This window comes from Lupinus angustifolius, chromosome LG06, assembly GCF_001865875.1.
Source record: "Lupinus angustifolius cultivar Tanjil chromosome LG06, LupAngTanjil_v1.0, whole genome shotgun sequence".
In the NCBI taxonomy this organism is placed as follows: Eukaryota; Viridiplantae; Streptophyta; class Magnoliopsida; order Fabales; family Fabaceae; genus Lupinus; species Lupinus angustifolius.
The window spans coordinates 29,488,850-29,509,057 of NC_032014.1; the positions used below are offsets into that span (position 1 = coordinate 29,488,850).

Sequence of the window (20,208 nt, forward strand, 5' to 3'; positions counted from 1 at the left end):
GATTTAAACTGAAAAAATAGTTCACGTTTAACTCAATTTAAAACTCAACTACCAACGGACGTTAGTTCAAGTGGTACATGTTTGATTCCCTTTAAACAAGAATCCGAGTTCGAGTCTTGTGGATGAAAAAAATGTCCGTTGGGAGAGTTAGCCCAACATACCTGGGAGACATGATTGTCTCCAGTGCGAGGATACATGTGACTGTGAGAAACCAAAAAAAAAATTTCAAATCCGGCAAAATATTCATCTATTTCTATCAAATTAACATTAATATGAAAAGGGTGCCTAACTTATTGGACAATTAACTAAAGCAGCAGGTGATGTGGTGAAATTGATTGCAAAAGGGGAGATATCCACCACTAAAGAGCCTGTAATCAATTAGTTGCATTGTTACCGGACATGAGCAAGAAGAGCACAAGTGAAACAAAATCTTCAACTAATAATTCCATGAATTTTTTATTTATAAAATCTTCCCCTCATCCTCTCATATTCAATAACACTTTACACCCATATAAATAACAATAAATCACTTTGCAATTGCACCAAAAATTTTAAACAAATAAGGTAATAAATAAGATATCGTTTCCATGGAATGTTTAATAGTTACTAAATTATACTAACTCCGTTATCATTTAAACTGCCAAAACAAATTAATTTATAAAAAAAATCAGCCCTAAAATAAAATATTTATATGATGAAAGTATACAATTATTCCATTATGAACAAAATTCTAGCATTTACACAATTGCCATTTATTATACAAAAAATTAACTATTGTCTTTATAGCCAACATCCATTGCATCATATTAAATCACTTGTTTCCTGTGATCTCCATTTACAGTATAAACAAAATTCTGCTCTCCAATCGATTCCATTATATCAGATGGGAAAGCAGCACCAGGCAGCAAAAAATCTTCAAACAAGGCCAGCCGAAAAGGTGATTATTACAGGACCAATGCAAATTTGGTTCTTCCTTCACTCCAGGCTCATTGATCTGATCTCACTGAAACAATTTCTCAAATTCAGGGGGCAATGCAAACAACAAAACATAACCAGCTGTTATTTACAATCTGAAACTAGGATTTTATAACAAAGAAAGGGCATTAAAAGTAAAAGCTTAAAGTGAAACTTTATAAAGACGACACTTTTATCAAGGCTCAAGAAATATTCTTCTAATGGCATCAAATGAAGTAAAGAAACATCATACAAAATTAGCAAGCACAACAGATAAGTTTACCATTTCTTGTCTTGGGTGGTTTCATACCCCCATTCGCAACAGATGAGGAAAAACGCTTTTTTGCAGAAACCTTTGTTAATGTCTCATCCTTCTTAGTAGATAACAAAGATGAGGAAAGAATAGCATCAACAGCTTCACGCTGCTGTTTCCTTTTTGATATTTCAGAAGCTCTACTTTCAGTAGGAGCTCTACATTGATGATCCACATCTCTCCCTTTTGAGGGAGCATTTGCTTCTTTTGAACTACTGCTCCTATCTGCTCCAGAATTCATAGTTGTTCTTTCCAACTCTAAAAGTTTAGCATCCACAGCTTCACGATGCCGTTTCCTTCTTGAAATTCCAGAAACTCTACTTTGATCATCCGCTTCACTACCTTTGTGACATCCTATTGAGGGAGCAGGAACATCTTTACAACGACTGCTTCTATCTGCTCCAGAACACATAGTTGGTCTTTTTGACTCAAGTTTTGATGCCTTATGCCTATCATCTGTCTCTTCCACTGAATGGTCTAAATTATTTCCTGAATTCTGAAATTTTGACAGCCTCCTACCTAATGTTGTCCTTCCCGAATTTTTCATTTTATCCCTGCTTTCTCTTCCACTGTTACAAACCTCTTGATCACAGGAGCTTCTGTTTTCATGTGTTGCAACAAGATATGTTGTGTCCTTGATGGAAATATGTTCTTTGGAATTGCTTCCCTGAAATGGAACATCTTTTCCTAAAGGTGAAATAGCTCTCTCATCTCTATTACCCTTATTCCTGTCCTTGACATCAGAAGAACTACATTTCCTTTTTCTCTCAAAAGTACACTTGTCATTACCCTTTTTTTTTGCTCCGTTCTGGCAACTATCCTTAGCCTTTTTCTCATGCTTCAATGGTCTCACATGCTTATCGGGATTTTCAACACGGCACTTATTTTCAGCTGTTTTAAATATTGAATGATATGGCATCTTAGCTGATATGATCATGTTTCTTTCTTTAGCATCCTTCAGAAGAGCAGCCCAGTCAGGGTTTGTCTGTAATGTCCTTGCATTACCAAAAATCCAAAGTGATAATTTGGCCCTTGTCAAGGCAACATTCATCCGTCTTACATCAGCAACAAACCCAATAGTGCTCGAGTTGACTTCGGATGCAGCAGTGCTTGAATGAGTAGCTCTTACAGTAGAAAGTAATAAAATATCCACCTCTCGACCTTGGAAACCATCCACAGTATTAAATTCAATTTCAGATACGCTCGAAGATCCAAATGCATGAAGAAAATGAGATCTCAGAAGAGAAAGTTGACACTTGTATGGAGTAATAATACCAATTCTACAACCATTATATTCAGTTGGGTACCTTAGGAGGCATTTTAGAGTTTTGTTAGCAGTCATCATAATAAACAAAGGAAATAAAAAACAGATGGCACATTTGTACCTTCTCTTGAGAAACCTTAGTGCTTCAACTGCAGCATCAGCCTCATGCTCATTACAAAGCGACATTCCACCAGAGTTTTTTCCATGAACTTCCAGACCGTCAGTGACATCATAGAATACATAAGGTCCGAGACCCTTGGTCTGATGAAATGGTGCTGATTTGCTCGACATTTGGCAGCCATTCAGTAACTTGTTGTCATAAAAATGCAATGAAGGAAACTTGCATATCTCTGGATGCATTCTATACTGCCATTGAGAGAAAGAACATAAAGGACAGGATTAGATATCAATCATAGAAACAGGGAAATTAAAAACCTAACCTTCCCGGCCTACCAAAATGAAGATTTAATAATCAGGAGAAATAAAAAATAAGCTGACAGACTTTTAGGAAATATGGTTACTATACACAATATGAAAGCATGATTGACCAACAGGTCAAATAGTTCAATCCAGGTTATCTCCAATTTGATTGAATTATGTACAAAGTAATCCCCGAGGTGCTTCATCTTCCTGATGGCTAGGAACATTCTAAAAATTAAAATCTAGCAGTGTTATATGCTTGGAAGTTGAAAATATATAATCGAGTAAAACTAGTCCAATTTCAGTGGTTTTCTACTTTTTACGGATTCATAGGTGAGAGACTAAGAAAAACCATGAGATTGATGCTTTGTCATTGGAAATACTTAGAACCAAATGTTTTTTAAATGATTTATGATATAACACAATAGTGTCATTTGATCCATGTAATAGTAATTCCTCTCAATCCGCTACTGCTAACACAACAAAGAATGAATTTAATCTTATGATGTTTGACGTCAAATCCACCTAAATATATAGCATGCAATGAAGCTTCTATGTAAAAGTTAACTACATTTTAGGATCAGTTCCAGCGGCAAACTAAGTACCTGTTCAGTAAGCATAATCACAGGATGCCCAGCCCTTTGTAAACGTTCAAACATACTGCATTCATAAAGAAATTTACTAGCAACATTTGAGATGACAGTTGCAGGCAGCTGCTTTGGATCACCAACCTTGAATAAATTAAAAGAGTCAGTGTAACTTCATGTCCAAAATCAGAAGCTTACAAGTTTTAGTACTCTTACCATAATGCATTTGGTTCCACTTGACTTTAAAAGCTGAAGAGGAATCAGAGTAGCAGGTTCAAGAGCCTGTAGGAATAAAAATAGGTCAAAAGGCTAAAAGGAAACTAAAAGGATTACAAGCACAATATTTATAGCAGAACAAAGATTTACTTGGGAAGCTTCATCAATTACAACAGCATCAAACAGAGTATGTTCAGATGGGCCCCCAAACTTGGAATTTAACATTGTTTCAGAGCAAACTCCGTAAAGGTCCCCACCACAACCACTTAATGTAGTTACCACTATTTCAGCTTCCCTTAGTATAGATTTCCGCAGCTTATTTCTAAGAGTCCAGGTTTCATCATTGGCTTTTTTCTCTTGAGCCTGAACACTAGTAAGATCTTTATATATTTGTCTTTTCTGTTCATGGAGTTTACGTAACTTCACTTCAATTTCTGCATCACACATTTCCTTCTCATCCTCCAGGTGACAGTCATCATGAAGATGAGTTTTAACTTTAGCATTTCCATCCATTAAGTTTGCACGTTTGGCTTCATAGAATCTAATAGAATCAACTAATTTCTCTAAATTAGACCGCAGCACCACTGAAGAATCTACCCTCAAGTCATTCTTCCCATCATGCATATGCATCCTCTCTTCTGCGACACGTTGGTCAACAAGAGTATCAATAAAGAATGGCAGTGAATTTGGATGGACAGTTTTTACATTTCCAACCCTCACAAGATAAGGCTTGTACATTTTCCCATCATTGCCATAGAGACCATGACTAGAAATTCTTGACACCAACTCATCCACTGCAGCATTAGATTGAGCACAGATAAGCACTCTTTGTTTCACACAATTTCCAAAAGATTTTGATGAACTTTGGACATCATCACTCAATTGTCTAGCCAAGGCTGCATCCTGCCATGCCCTTGCAATAGCAGCACTCTGGTTAATCTTTGGTCTTGAAGAGGTACATGAAGAATTATGGTTCAAATTTCCATCTGAAGGATTTTTTAGACAATTCACCTTCTGTGAAGGAGCAGCTAGAAGGGCGCTGACAATTGCAACAATAGTTCGTGTTTTCCCAGTTCCTACGTTTACATAAGCATACGCAAACTTACGTCTTACAAATCATAAGTACTAAAATTATAAGATCCACCAAATCTAAAGAGATAGATAGGGATGGCTCAAGTACCTGGAGGACCCTGAATAAGAGATAATTCAACATTTTTCTTTGGTTTAGCCCTTCCAATAGCAACACTAATTGCTTGAAGCTGACAGACATTAAATGACGACCTCAGAGTTTGCTGCAATGGCTGGCTCAACTTAATGAGATCTACTTCTTTAGAATCATTAAGACAAAAGGAATCATTGACAGGATTTAAAATGAGCGGGAGTAAGGGGATAGCTTTTACTGATGACAATGCCTGAAACTCCCGAATATGTGAGGTAATGCTCATTATACGGCATGCATGCCATTTACTCCGTTCATTGAGATTCCTCCTAGCTTGATTTAAACGCGAAGAGCCATTTTGAAAATAGAACTTGATAAGAACAATATTCAAACTTCTTTTATTGCCTTTCTCACGCCTTTCAACCTGCAAACACATATTAACTACTTTAGCATGACAGTGAATTGTTTGGTTTCATGTTTTAAGATTGCATCAAGGATCCAGTAAATTTAAGTTCGTCATAAAGGAGATTATCATATTATTGGCAGTCGGCCATAACCAACTAATGAGTTATACTTACCACCGAAACGAGATAATTATTAGAAGCTCTTCAGTTTTGATAAAACATAATAAGGAGTAAACTAACTTATTAGCAGAAGTAATCAGAGTTATGAGAACTCAAAGGGAAACAAATTCCAGGTGTATTAGATGTAATCTTTCCTCAAATGTGGCTGATTAAAGCATTAGCAAACAACTATTAGCAAAATGAACACAACTTACCTACCAAGACTACATAATTCTTCATATAAGGTAAGATGATCAACAAAACATGATATGCCAAGTGGACCCATACATCAATCTTATTATAATAGTATTTCTAACGAACACCAAGGCAATGCAGAACTATGTACATGGTAAATAAGGAAGGGAATGAAGATGGAATGGGAGGTTGTAACTTAACTCACTTCCATCTCATATAGGAGTGGCCAAAATATGTGAGGTAAAGTGTAAAAAGCTACATTACACTTTCAAACTTTCTGCAGTTTTATTGTACAAAAAATGTACGAAATTATTTTCCTCCCAAATTTCAACCTTCCCCCATCTTCCACCTATTCCCCACACTTAGGACTTTATAGAGTTTTGAGAAAACCATTTTAGACAATAACAACCACACATATATGACAGTATACCTTTCCAACCATGTGAACATCTTGAGACGTTTTTTGTGGAGGATCTTTTGTTAACAAAAGAAGATCATTTTCTGAAAAGCTCTTGCATGTTGCAGAATCGCTGTCATCGTGGACAAAACGAACAAGATGAAAATCATCAATTCTCTCCACTGACATCACAGAAAGGCTTCCATAAAACATCTCCTCCCATGAGGACATCTCAAGAAAAGAATTTTGTAGCTGTGCTTTAAACTCCTCCAAAACCAATGGCCGAAATATCTCCACATACTGCTCAGGTGATTGAAAATGTACAGGAACTTCTTTTAATTTGCTAACAGTTTGGTTTTCATCTTTTCTTTTGGATGACAACCCCACTGTTACAAAATAATTTATTTCAAGAATAGGTTTATACCAATCATCCAACCTTGGCGGCTTGAATCTTTTCAATGGGTCCTCTACTTTACGGAGAGAATTGGGTCTGTTTTCAAAAGGTGTTTTGAGTTGAATAACTTGCCTTCTTAAAACTGAAGTAGGCTTTGGTGCATGCAACTGGACACATCCCACAGATTTCAGTGCTGTTTCTATCGGATTAACTTCAGCCTCCTGAAAATCACTTGACATTTTACTAATATTGCTAGAGAGACCAGTTTTAGGAGTGGCAATGCTGCAAGCTTTCTTAAAAATTTTAGCATTATTAGACTCATCAAAACAATTTGACAAATTCACCCTATCACCGGATTTTGAGCTAGTTTCTCTGCTGCTACGAATGCCTAGGCTTCCTTTGGAATTGATAAACGAAGGGACAACAGGTTTATCATGCAAATTACCAGAGTCCAGTTTCTGAGAAGAAATTTTGATATCATCACTAATAGCAGCCTTTTTCTGGGAGGTTGACTCTATTTCCTTGGAAGTTTTCAAGTAAGAAACATTCTGTTTTGCAAGCCCAGAAGCTGGTGAAGTTTTACCAGCATCACAGGACATTGACTTGCCATCAGACATGTGGCGGCCTGTCTTAGTATCTGATAAAATGACCATAGGAATATCATTTGGATCCTCTTCATCATCTAAAATAATAACTACATTTTCAGAGTCTTTTTTGGCAGTCATCATTTTGGAGTCTACAATTTGTACTCCTTTATCCTCAACGGATGAAAAATGCATATCTGAAGTAAAACAGTTCTTCTCAAAATACGAGCTTTCAGATATCGATGACTTGGGTTTCATATTTGCCTCCTGAAAATTACGAGAACCTTCCCCAGATAAAGAAATAGACAGGTGAGACACTTGTTCTGCCAATTCTTCCAAAGGATAGCCATCTAAATTGACAACACAATACATACCAAAACGTATCAATGATATAGCACTCAGAAAAACTTGAGGAAAAATCAACCATGATCCATATAAGTAAATATACAAAACTCACCGCTTGAAATAATATTTTCAATGGTCATGATTATCGATACGGAAGTTTTACCACAAGAACCCTTGAACAGGTTCAGTAAATAAGTAACTGCTCGCTTCCAATAAACAATAACAACTTTAAGTGACGACTTTCTCCATTGTATGAGATCATGAAGCCATTTGAAATCCCACTTCTTTTTTACCAGCATTGTGAAATTCTTAAGCTCTTTACCAACAAATAGATGGAGTTTATCAACAAGAACAGGGAGAATCTCGAGTAACCGAACACAAGTCATCTGAAAAAACAAGGAACTATAAAGGTGAAGAACTTCCTGCTAAAACCAAGATGATGATCTGAAACAACAATTGAACTTTGCAGGCAAATAAGAAGCTAAATTAAACCCAAATGTGATAAATAGAACTGCTAGATTTCAACTACTCAGTATAATTTAACCTTGATTCTGAAAGCAGCAGCAAAAATTGAAGCATCAAATGATTAACAACAAACAAGATTCATTCATAAAATTGGACAGTTGAAGTATAGAGTTCATCACATGTTATTTAGGACTCTGGTGTATAAGCATTAGGACGAAGTTCCAGACATGCCTATATGTGCTGAACCTTAACTCATTCAGTTGAGAATGATAGGTACACTTTTCTGATCTCTCTCTCTCTCTGCTAACTTTTCATCAGTTTCTCAGATATCATGAATTGTAATAAAGGATAAGCTTGACGAGAACAAAGGGGAAAAAAATCATAATTTTATGACATCAAATGATAAAGAAAGCATTCTAAATCATTATTCTACAAGTGTTGTTGAATCAAAGTTATTAAAAAAACAAAACTGAAAACATATTGTTTTATTTAAAAAAGAAGATAATACCTGGCAAAGATTGAAATCAATAAACTCCTTTCCTTTTACTAGGCACTTACAGAAAATAGGCCATGCCATTTCAGATATTAAGCAACAAAATTTCTCCTTTGTTTTTATTTCAGCATCAGAAACTTGTTTACCAATACCCGAAGGCAGAGAATCAAAAGCCGGCTGCTTCAGAAACCCGCCTTGTGAAGAGAATTCCGGCACCTTTCCACCATGTGTATTTTCAAGCGACTCTGAAGCAGGTGGATCCCCATCTTTGAGTAATTTGCATAAAAGAAACCAAAAATGATGTAGAGCATGAAACTTCAACAGAACAGAATCCAGTTGGACCTGGCATACAAACACAATGGCATTAATAGAATTGCAAAATTAAAGGGAAAGAGTCAAATGACCACTAAAAAAATTTCAAATTATACCAACTCATTAATTCATTGTCATGAAGAAGCATGTCTACAAAATATAAAGATCAAATTCACCTAATCTAATTGGACACCAAAGAACTTGTGTAGATTCAAAGGTAAAGTTTAAAGGATTCTGTAAGAGAAGGGATGCCATAATTCGGTCGAAGACTTGTATTAAGTTAACTTTTGCAGTTCTTAGGTGTACTTGATTCAATGGCACACATTTGCCTTCAAAAATGCTACAAGAGCATGTCACAATTTCTCTCTGTCTCTCTGAGGACTCCACTTGAATCTACTTTAAGGGAGTTTACATTTCTAGTACACTAGGGGGATGGATAGATTTGATGACTTGCTTTTTTGAGCCATTTAGGATCCTGTTTCAGGGTATCCTTATCCTTCCCCTCAGTTGTACTTCTCTCAAGAAAACACACCCACACACAAAAAGAGAGGAGGGCAGGCAACAACCACATTATCAAGAAAACATTTTCTAAAGAAGTGAAAGTATTACCAGTTTCATAGCATGTTTGAGGCCTAACATAGTTGAATACAATGAGAGTTTGTGAGAATAAAGAAACTTCAATCCATATGAAAGACCACGGGTATCTGAAATTTGTTCCAACATAGACTTTCCAAACTGTCTAACTTCCTGTGTGGGGAAAACAAATTATGCATAACATAAGCTGTATTCCATATGTAAGGGGAAAAAACGAAAACAAACTTCACCAATTCAGAACAGAGTAATAGAAATGATCTACAAGTTTGTTACAAATTTGGAATCTTACATCATTTGGATCCAAAAGCGAAAGGATCAAGCTTTCGCTCATCAATGGTTCCCAAGTCCACTGACTTCGAAGCTCTCCTTGTCCCATCTGAGCTAAAAAATGTGCGGTTAACCTGCAGTGCAAATTCAGATTAATTAGTCAAGAAATTGAAAACCTTTTTTAACTTAAAACAAGATTCTAAACTCCGGTTTAATATAACATAAATATAAAGTCAAGCTGGAATTAGGAACCTGTTAAATGTTCTTATTAAAGGAGAAGACATAGTCAACACTTCAACTGAGTTATTTGATTTGTTCCCCCCACCATCATCAGATCCAGTTGGAACCTTCCAGCCAAATGAAGAGGAAATTTCTGCAGCATAAGATGCTAGGTAAGATCTGACTGGAAGCACCGCTTCTGCACTATTCTCAAGTTCTACCATAGGAAAACGAGATCGTGCCCAGAAAACAGCCTTGGAAAATGATACTGGAAGGACTGAGGGATTGATATCAACTAAAACATCAAACCATAGCATTGGAATGCACATCCATTCTCGGCACTCTCGAGATGTTATTCCACTCTGCACACTGAATTCACTCCAAGAACTACTACTATCCTTCTCCTCACCATCAGGAATAGATGGCAGCCAAATATCATCATTTTCATCATCCAACTCAATGACCTCATATGCCATGCTATTACCAGTGGTTGGAGTTGTGCAGCAATTCAGCACCGAATATATTAAAGCAGTAGCATCCGATACTATGATAGTCTGTATAAGGTCAAAAGCAGGTTGCCTCAAAGAATTGTGAAGCGAGGAGTCCTTCAGAGATTTCACGATGGCAGGTCCCCTGTCGAACACAAAGTTGAGAAAAAATCAGGTAACTTCCCTAATGAATAAAAGATTAGTACAAGTATACCATAGACATGTTACTTTGCGGTTAAGCTCATCCATCTTATACATGCAGCAACATTTTAGTATTGAGAGCTCAGATAGTTCGGTATGTACATAACATCCATGCAAAGAGGATACCATAGCCCTTGTCTTACTGTTCGAGTAAGTGGCAATGGAAATCTGGCATTGAAAAAACCCTCAGTTTCTATTAAGAGCTATCCGTTTAACTCATGGTCAATCTTCAAAATGGAGAACTGGAGATATGAATTCATTTCTAGGACGTAGGACCTGGTTGACCACAGCTTTACAGCAAATTTATATATCATCCCTAGCTACTATGTTCTGCCAAGTTTTCTTATCTACTCTTAAACTACCTTATGGTACAAGAAAACAAAAGTTATTTGAAGAACATCTATTTAGTTTCCTGACACACCCTCTTGTTACTTCAGTCACTTTCATCATTCCAACTTTTTGCAATTTTAGATTAATGCACGGAAAAGCTTCCTTATTTTTCAGAAAAATCCAACTACTCACTATTAAGTTACTGATTTTAAGAAAAACAGGAAAACATAGTCAATACCACATATGTGCACACTCAAAAGGTGGGCAAGGTGGGTTCATCTTGTATCCTCGGTGTACAACAAGAAGCGCTATCTGAAAAAACAATCTTGAAATATATAACAACTGTGATAAGCCAAAACAACTTGCAGTATGACTTACTAAAGACAAAAAGCAAATCACTAGCCACACATCACATATGGCTATCATCTAGGAATCTATGTAATAACCTGGCATGACAACTTTCTTATTAGAATGCTGAAGTTACTGCTCACTGGCACTTGATGAAGGAGGAAATAGAGAAAATGCCTCCGTTGCTTTTCATGCTCCCCGTCTTGCAAAGCTTCAAGAGACTGGAAAATGTGATAAAGCATGTAAATAATGTCAACGTAAGAACAAGGTCTCCTTCTCCATCCTCACCCCACCCCAATATATACAACAAAGAAACAAACACCCAGGTCATTACTATGCACACATGCCTGTAGAAAAGGTTGGAAAAGACCAAAAATATCTTTGTGGATTTTCTCATTGCGAGAATGGAAACACTGACCAAGGAGAGTGTTGCGCATTACACTTGGTGACAATGTAGACCTTAACCAAAGCTTACAGCCTTGAACCAAGCCCAAAGAATAAAAATGTCAGCTAAATAAATATGGATATAATTAAAAGAAAAACAGGAACTAAAAACGGATGATACATACCAAGCATTTCAAAGAGTAGTCTCAAGCAAGTAACAGCATGGGAAAATTCAAGTGAATCACCACTAATATGATTGAGTACAATATCAAGAAAAAAGGGATAGCGCTCCAATATCCCTTCTTCAAAAGTTGGAGGGTCCAAGAAGCCAAGCCTTCACAAAACATATATAAAAAGTACCATGTGAATGCTAGCAAAGAAAAGACAAGACTAAGGATTGGTACTATTAAAACACACTTATTACAGTGATTTAATGCCAATCCATAAGGACACACGATCCAGCTGGACTCCTGCTGAAGTCTCCAGTGCCGATCGTAAAGCATCTGTCTCTAAACAGCCAATAAATTTCTTAAGTAACGGCTGCAAAGGTTCCAGGTCTATCGCTCTCCTATGCATAGACAAAAAAAATGATCATCACCAAACAAACAAACAAACAAAAGTGCTTATAATTGAGCAGAAAACTAGATCTGAATAAAGCGATGAAGAAAAGATGAGTGATGAGGTTCATCTCTGTGATCCCATCAATGGTAATTTGAATTTCCATGATTACCATCAATGGTAATTGAACATAAACTTCCGGTAGTTTTTAAAATAAAAGAAACACCTTGTTTTGAGATAAGATAAATTAAATACTTCTTCCGGGATTTACACACATAGAGAAGTTGTGTTCAGAAAACCCAACTTGCATGGGGTGTCATAAACTTCAATACAAAATCAAGGATAGTGAAGCTCTGAAGCCTGTTCATGCCAATCAAAAGTACCTCAGTTTTCCCATTGATCCTGCTAAGCGATATCCAACAGAACGGACACTTCTCTTGCAAAAGAGTAATGCATACACTCCCTGTAAGAAAACGGGTTCACCATGTAAGCAATCTAAAATAGTGAATCTGCAAGCAGAAATGCACAGCAAGTGAAAAAAGAAAACCAAACAAATATTACCGGAAGTTGTTGATTCCCAGACAAAGCCAACTCATGTTTATTGTCAATAGCTTCGACAAATAACTCAAACTCGGTGAATAGAGGCTGAGAATCTAATAGGATTGGGAACATCAATACCTGTCAAATGGTTGGGGGGAAGCAACCGGTAGCAAAAATTCCAATGAGAAAAAATACATGTAACAAATTTGGATGTAAGGAAAATTTCTTGGACTTACTCAGAAGTGAGAAAATATAGTTATAGGAAAGGAATCTTGTATAAAAAAAACAGGTAATCTTATGAGAGGATGCAATTCCAGTAAATATAATTTAAAATATTATGTCAGTTATAGAGGCAGGGAACTAGGAACAGAAAAAAGCAACAGATAATGCACCTCATACAAAACATTAACAAGTTGTGCATTATCAGAAGCAGGGTCATATCCTTCCCCTGCTATTTTTGTATTGATGTCTCTGAGGTGTGATGTGACCCTCTCGCTATCAAGCTTTTGCAAGACACCAAGAAGAGGACCAACAGAGTCTGATTCATACTCCATAGTATACATTTGTTGGGCTTGATGATGGTGAGAAGTACATTGCAAGCAGTGACGCATTTCATTGGAGATTCTCTTCCATAAAAGCCTGAGAGGTGAATCTTGACGGTCATCTTTGAAGTAATTGTAAAAAGTCTCCAAAAGGGGACCCATTAGATCCCAAAATCCACACCAAACATGAGTTTGAGTTGGCAAAGAAATTACAAAATTATATGTATCTGCAAACCTGAAAATATAGTGAAGGGCTTTAAGATAATAAAAATATGGCAATCCCTCTTCATTTATATATTATTTAAGTTCAATATCATATTCATCATCATCGTCATGTCTATTGTGTACCAAAAATAGAGTAAACATCATTCCCATATATATTTATTTAAATTTATTCAAATAGAAGAGAAACCAAATATCCGAATATTATTAGCTCTGGTGTTGAACATAAGAAGAAGAAGAAAAGAGAGAGAGAGGAAAGAACCATTGTTCTTTGTGACGATGGAGGCGATGACGTTGAGAAGGATTATTGACATCATCGTTATCTTCTTCTTCTTCTTCCTCAATGCTCCTCCACCGCTCAAGTAGTTCCTCTCTACTCTTCGCCATTGATATATGTTGTCTACTAGTACTTAGGGTTTTAACACACCTTCAGATTTCTACTACTAATACTCATCAATTCATCATACCGGAAATTAAATTAAATTAGGTCAATCTTTTTTTCCAGTTCTATTTCGCGCCCTTCACTCTCCTTTTTATTTCTTAATTAAACATGTTGTTCAATCCGTGGATTTTATGTTTCAAAAGGATAAAATAATTTTATACGATCTTCAAATTCTTCATATCACTTTTTCATTTTTTTTTTCTTTCTTACCAACATAAATGAGACCTTCCATATTTTCTTTTAATACCTATTAATTTAATTATGAAAAAAATATAATTTTATTGTAAGCTAGATGATTAGTGGAGTAATATAATTATGATAAATATTTATTCTATGGAAAGTATCTAAATAAATTAGATATATTGATATACAGTAATATCTATATATTATTAATTTAAAATTTTATAATAGACACAACATTAATGATCATTCATTTAGATTATTTTCTATCAAGAATTAATGATGATAAAATATGAATGTGAATCTTCATATTTTTATCATTGATATACGTGTTTATATCTAAGGATTATAAACTAAATATAATATACGCATTATCATTGGTGTAATTAATATATTACTTACCATGTATTTGTATTATTTTTTTGAGAAGTAAATCATAATTAAAAATAAATAAAGGATGATACATGATCACTAATTTTTTCTCTACTCATAATTGCTTCTTGGCCAGGGAATTGATATGTGTTTATATCTCTATGTTTTCGTGGATGTTAGTTTACCATTCATGGTAATAATATTATAGAATTTGTATACATTTTTTTCCTTTTTTTATTATCAAAAAGTATTCCTTCAACTTATAGGTTAGAAACTAATTTTTATTGGGGTGTGTGACTGTCCCTTACAATAAGCGTAAGCTTATAAGAATTGAATCTCTAACCTTTTAGACTTTTTTAGAATCTAATGAAACCTTATATTATTAGACCAGCATCATGTTGATATGCATTTCTTCTTTGATCTAAATATATAAATGCATTATTTAAAAGTAATACATTATAAAAATAGCCCAATACTTAAAGTAGGTGTCCATTATAAATTTTGTGATACCTCAACCCATATGGATTCAAAAGAAATCTCATATTAAATTTAAATGGTTAAAATGTCTCTTTTTGTTCAGGTAAGAGTGCAAACTAATAATAGCATAAAATTAGAGGTGTGATGAGATCGGTTAGAGTGTAGTCGGGTCCACAGAACATTGATATTATATAATTATATGATAATAATTAAGAATGAAGGAGAGAGGATAAGATGAAAAAAGAATAACGAATGGCTATATTATAAGAAATAGGATAGAAGTTTAGAGTTGTTGGATTGGAGATGATAGGAGGTGTGAGTTGGCATACATGGCCATGCTGCTGCTATCGTACTCCTTTTAACATGTCACAACCACCATCACCACCACCACCACCACAACCACCGTTGCCTCTGCTTCTTCCCCGTTCCCTCTCCACTACTTCCTCCTCAACTCTCCACCACACTGCATCTCTTAATTACAATCAACAACAAGAAGAAGAAGAAGAAGAAGAAGAAGATAAAGAAGTTGGGATATCAAAAATACAAGTTCCGAGACACAAACACATACCCATTTCCAAGTCCCAACTTGTAGATGCTATCATCTCTAACATCCCTCTACATGATTCATATCACTTTCCTCTTATCTCTGAGTAACTACTCCTAATCTACTACTAATTCAATTATCTTTCTTATTTATATGATATTAATAATAAATACATTTTACATTCACAACTAACTACAGATGCTTAGATTCTATACTTCATGCTGAACACAAAACCATGTTAGAGGACATGCGTTCTGATTATGAAATCCAATATCAACATAATTCAGATGATCACATGCACCCTCCCACACTCAATCTCACTTCTCGTTTCCAACGTGCTTTCATGCAACTTCTTTCTCAAGCACAGTTCGAAGAGCTATCAATTAGGGATCTCATGCTAACCTCTGCATTGAATTCAGATTACCTTCTTACATTGCCAATATATGTTGATTGGAAAAGAGCATATGAATCTAATGCAATCATATTTAGGCGGGGTTATGCAACTGAGAAGCAAAAAGGCTTATTAATTGTTGAAAAACTTGATTACTTACAATCTGTGCTTCTAAGAACCATCTTCTTTATCATATCAAAACCATTAGGGAAACTTGGCACCTGGACAACCGAGGTCATTATTTTTGTCCCACTCCCATCATTTACCCTTTCATTTCAAGTATAACATATTCTGTTCTCTTATGCAGCTTTTTCAAAATGCCACTCAGAAACACTATGTACAAAGTTGGACACAAAGACTTAGGCTTTGGCTAAAGGAACTGTCCGTATTTCAGAAATCATTACTCTATAATGAGCATGCTTCAGATGACCAAACAGGTGCAAACGGAGAAATCCCTATTTGGCTTGCAGCTCAGAGAGCAGTCGCTAGATATGAAGGTATTTTGTCACCAGTTGGTCCCCGTGAAAGGCTCTTTAGGAGATTGCTTTCTTGGATTGGACTTATTCCCCCGACACCGGAAACACCTTTTGAGGTTCACAATGATAGTAACACTCCTGAACCTTACTTAAGGTTTGCTCCACAAAACATCTCTTAATTATAAAAGTCTAAGGATATGTGTGCTGAAATGATCTAAGCCTACATGTCAGAAAAATAGAGATGAAATGTCAACTCCAAAATTCGCACTTTACGTTTTATAAATTATAAACAGATAGGTAGATTTACTTGAACCATCATCTTTTGACATGATCAATCAATAGAATTCTCCATCCAGGCCTACTTTTTTATCAAGGATATCACTAAGTGATATATGGAGACCTGCAACAGGGAAATATTGCCAAAATAATCCTTGGAAAATGTTCAAAACTGCCATTTCCATACTTTCCTCACAGTCAGTTCTGCAGGTATTCCCCTTTATCTTTATTTCCTTTGTTAATAATATCTCTTATAGAACTACATAAACGTCTTAGGAGAGCTATTCAGACTCTGCCTTTATGCATTATTTGAGGACATAACCCTCATGTGTAAATAGGATTTCTTTCCTTTTTGCAGCATATTGGTCATAGGGTTCAAGATTGATTATACATCTCTTTTCTTTCATGGGGGAGGGGCAATATACTGGAGAGTGGAGACCTACAATGTTTTGTCTCTTGGTTATACTGATATAATTATGCTGGAAAAATTGATCCAAATCTTTTATGTTCCCAAAATAGGAGCCAGCATTTGAAGAACTAATTCTACTTTATACCAACGATGTTGGTGAACCGAATGCTAAAGATAAAGCTGAGGTTCCATCGTTGCAGTTGAAGATATACGAGAGAATTCCTATTCCAGATTTACTGGTAATATTTTTGCCACTACATGGAGTGTCAGATGAGAAGACACTTCTTAGTGTTGTTCACGCTGTAACTCTGCATTGTTGTATGTATAATTCTTCTTATGGTATTCAAATCATTTGCAGGTAATTTTTCCTCACAAAAAGTTATCATTCCGCATCATAGACACGGTATGAAATCTGCTAAAACTCTTGCTGCTTTCTATCAATATGTTAAACTCGTTTAAAGTTGCATACTTTATATGTAGTGGTGTTTCTATATGCCAATTTGTATTTATGATAAATTCGATTTATAATTTCACCCTTTTCTCCTCCAAACATACGTATGTTTTATCAACTAATTTCACCCTTTTATCCATAAGTTTTCTCCAAACATACATTATCTAATTTATCAGAGCCTGCTGGCTCAGTTTGACTAGCCAGTAAATCTCTAGGTAATTCAGTCTTTATTTTATACAGAGGAATATGATATGGAATTTAGTCCAAATACTGCATTGATGTCTCTTTAGTTGAGACTAGTACACCAGATAGATAAACCTCTCAGGTTTTCCTGTAACATACTCAACAATAATATAATAATGGCCTAATTTAAGTAGATTGTGAAGGTATGTATATCTTTACCCTTGTTTGTTTAGCCTTGTGACCGTTAACTGTGAACTTGCAGGTGCGCCTGGATGTTGCCACAATTCTGGGGCTGCTGGCGTATTTCATAAACTACAAATTTGAAAATGTCTCATCTTCCCCGTATGTACATCTCAGTTTCATATGATAATAATCCTTAAAGATTTTATAGCATCTTAGTAAAAGAAACTTTATTGATAATATTCTGTGGATATATACCAAACCAGACTATGCCACACATGAGCACTTATTAAAGAGAAAAATGAACATTTTCTTGATAGACTTGAAGAAAACGCATCCTTTCTACCTTCAACCACTAACTCTCCTTCTTAGAAGTTCTACTGATAAACTGTTGGACCGCTTGTTAACAATACTTTACCTTCATTTTTATGTCAGATCAGCAATACTACTTGATGTAGTTGCAGCAAGTGCTCTAATAATATATGGAAGTCGTGTGGTTCTAGGCTACAAGCAGACATGGGATCGGTATCAGGTAAATTAACATCGCTTTAAATTTAGGTTCGTAACCGTTACAAGCACCGATTTGTTAAGGTTTTGGACGTCGCCAAAACCGTATTTGACCGTAATTGTCCAAAACGTCAAGGTTTTGGGAGTTTCTGCAAATGTGACAGCAGCCTCTATTTAAAACCTTTGATTAACATAACATTTTCTTGTATTGTTGGAGATTATTATGCTAGAAGATAACGGAAGTGAAGTTTTTCACATTCTGTGGAAAGGAAAATATCTGAATTGTGAAGAATGTTACATTGCAGCTATTAGTCAACAAGACACTTTATGAAAAAACATTGGCAAGTGGCTTTGGCTCAGTGCATTTCATCCTGGATGCTTCTGAACAGCAGCAAGTGAGAAACTTTCTCTCTTATGCTTTATATGAATTTATTTTTTGAACGGGGCTAACTTTACCGACTTTTTTTGGGGGACAACAAATGCTGCAGAATCGATCATTTAATTAAGTGGTGCTTAATATTTTGTTGGTTATCTTTATAAAATTGTTCTGTTTATAAATGATTTTGTTTGATGACTTTAAAGCATAATATAATCTTATAAACTTTTCTTGCATCAATTGGCCTTGAATTGAAGCAAATATAAACAATTGTTCATAATGTTTGCCATGTAAAATGTTGTGGAAGTATACTGTGACTTATTTCTAACCTCATTTTCATTATGTATTCTGACCTTCATTAGCATGTAATCTCCCAAAACTTGACATTATGCAGTACAAGGAAGCTATTCTAGCTTATGCCGTCCTACTCAAAGCAGAGAAGGGTCAGGTTTGTTAATTGCTCCTCTAATGCATTTCATTTGTTTTGGTGAGAAACTTGTTTGCAAATACATATATGATAAAGCATTCTTATTGGAACATAAATCATACTTGAGACATTGATGACTGCAGGTCACTTCTCGGCAAAGTTTGGGAGAGAAATGTGAGAGGTTCATGTATGAAATATTCAAAGTAAAGGTGATACAAGATTATTTATTTATGTGGGGGGAGGGAGGTGTTTGAAATATTATTGCATTCGCCTTCTGACAAATTGAAAATGACAGGTTGAAATGCCAATTGACAAAGCACTCAACACATTATTAAGGCTTAGTCTAGCAACAGAAACTTGGGTTGATGGAAGGCATGGAGTGATGGCTATACCGTGTCCTGAGGCTTATGAAGCCCTTAAAGAAAGATGGAATAGTTTGCTTAGTTTAACACAATAAACGCATTGTATATATATATATATAAATATATAAGTATAATCCCTTCATGGCTAGGTTGAGCTATAGATGAACGTTTTGGTGTTTATTCAATGGACCTGAGTTTGTCATCTTCATTGATAGTTGATACTGAAGCATACATGCCTCCACAAGCTATATTACCTGATGTGGTATAAACACAAGATTTATTATTCAATTCTGATATTCTAGATTTCTAGTAGTATGTTTGAAAGCACGAGTTATATTTTACCATAAAAATAGTAACGTACAAATATGCCTCAAAACACTTGATAGAGTGAAATGAAATCACAGTGGATAACCTATTAAGCCTTGCTATGGTCACTTTTTATGATGAAAGTAGTGGGGGACGTGATATAGTCCCTTTTCGATTACTTTCTTGAACATTAATTTATAAAAAAAATTAAAATTAAAAATATCCATCATATTCATAACCAAAACTCATAGCATTGACCCATAGGTTAAGCTAATCAAACATTTAACCTAGCAAGCCTATTTAGCATAGTATTACTTTGGAAAAAAATAGAAACATTTTTCATTTATGTACTACTAGTGTGTACAGACACTTCGTGTCTGTTGGCGAATATTGTGTGATACTACATATTCAATTTTTATATATTTCATTTTTTTGAATTAAAATGTATTTGTTGTGGTCAGTGTACTTTATATTATATTTTTGTGTGTTTACGAT

At 35.3% G+C, this 20,208-nt stretch overlaps 2 protein-coding genes across 6 annotated transcripts; one reads left to right on the forward strand and one right to left on the reverse strand.

Annotated features, from left to right (window-relative positions):
* Nucleotides 696-13,904, reverse strand: LOC109350778. Of its 3 annotated transcripts, XM_019592079.1 has the most exons (23): nucleotides 13,617-13,904; nucleotides 12,983-13,367; nucleotides 12,612-12,728; nucleotides 12,434-12,513; nucleotides 11,917-12,060; nucleotides 11,678-11,826; nucleotides 11,456-11,586; nucleotides 11,207-11,329; nucleotides 10,999-11,072; nucleotides 9,775-10,374; nucleotides 9,545-9,656; nucleotides 9,271-9,408; nucleotides 8,365-8,691; nucleotides 7,504-7,777; nucleotides 6,102-7,396; nucleotides 4,935-5,337; nucleotides 3,905-4,830; nucleotides 3,755-3,820; nucleotides 3,557-3,682; nucleotides 2,653-2,897; nucleotides 1,439-2,574; nucleotides 1,238-1,405; nucleotides 696-1,003 (listed from the first exon to the last, which is right to left on the reverse strand). In XM_019592079.1, the coding sequence occupies exons 1-23, from the start codon at nucleotides 13,739-13,741 to the stop codon at nucleotides 987-989; spliced, it is 7,161 nt and encodes a 2,386-aa protein (XP_019447624.1). In that variant the 5' UTR covers nucleotides 13,742-13,904; the 3' UTR covers nucleotides 696-986. The 3 variants fall into 3 exon arrangements, with proteins under 3 accessions (XP_019447624.1, XP_019447623.1, XP_019447625.1); XM_019592078.1 differs by having other exon boundaries at nucleotides 1,238-2,574; XM_019592080.1 differs by lacking the exons at nucleotides 11,456-11,586; nucleotides 11,678-11,826; nucleotides 11,917-12,060; ... (2 more) ...; nucleotides 12,983-13,367; nucleotides 13,617-13,904 and having other exon boundaries at nucleotides 1,238-2,574; nucleotides 10,999-11,085; nucleotides 11,207-11,314.
* On the forward strand, nucleotides 15,069-19,712 carry LOC109350779. Of its 3 annotated transcripts, none has more exons than XM_019592081.1 (12): nucleotides 15,072-15,475; nucleotides 15,568-15,994; nucleotides 16,068-16,390; nucleotides 16,593-16,722; nucleotides 17,032-17,160; nucleotides 17,280-17,324; nucleotides 17,818-17,897; nucleotides 18,171-18,267; nucleotides 18,548-18,637; nucleotides 19,013-19,066; nucleotides 19,189-19,254; nucleotides 19,341-19,712. In XM_019592081.1, exons 1-12 carry the CDS (start codon nucleotides 15,129-15,131, stop codon nucleotides 19,500-19,502), a joined length of 1,950 nt encoding a protein of 649 aa, XP_019447626.1. In that variant the 5' UTR covers nucleotides 15,072-15,128; the 3' UTR covers nucleotides 19,503-19,712. The 3 variants fall into 3 exon arrangements, with proteins under 3 accessions (XP_019447629.1, XP_019447626.1, XP_019447627.1); XM_019592082.1 differs by having other exon boundaries at nucleotides 15,072-15,472; nucleotides 15,565-15,994; XM_019592084.1 differs by lacking the exon at nucleotides 18,548-18,637 and having other exon boundaries at nucleotides 15,069-15,475.

Coding starts and splice junctions, on each gene's coding strand:
- LOC109350778 (XM_019592078.1), bottom strand. CDS start 13,741: ATGGCGAAGAGTAGAGAGGAACTACTTGAGCGGTGGAGGAGCATTGAG. Junction 11,827..11,916: donor TGGATTGGCATTAAATCACT/GTAATAAGTGTG, acceptor TGTTTTGTGAAG/GCTTGGCTTCTTGGACCCTC. Junction 7,778..8,364: donor TTGATTTCAATCTTTGCCAG/GTATTATCTTCT, acceptor TTGTTTTTTCAG/ATGACTTGTGTTCGGTTACT.
- LOC109350779 (XM_019592081.1), top strand. CDS start 15,129: ATGATAGGAGGTGTGAGTTGGCATACATGGCCATGCTGCTGCTATCGT. Junction 17,325..17,817: donor CATTCCGCATCATAGACACG/GTATGAAATCTG, acceptor GTGAACTTGCAG/GTGCGCCTGGATGTTGCCAC. Junction 19,255..19,340: donor ATGAAATATTCAAAGTAAAG/GTGATACAAGAT, acceptor TGAAAATGACAG/GTTGAAATGCCAATTGACAA.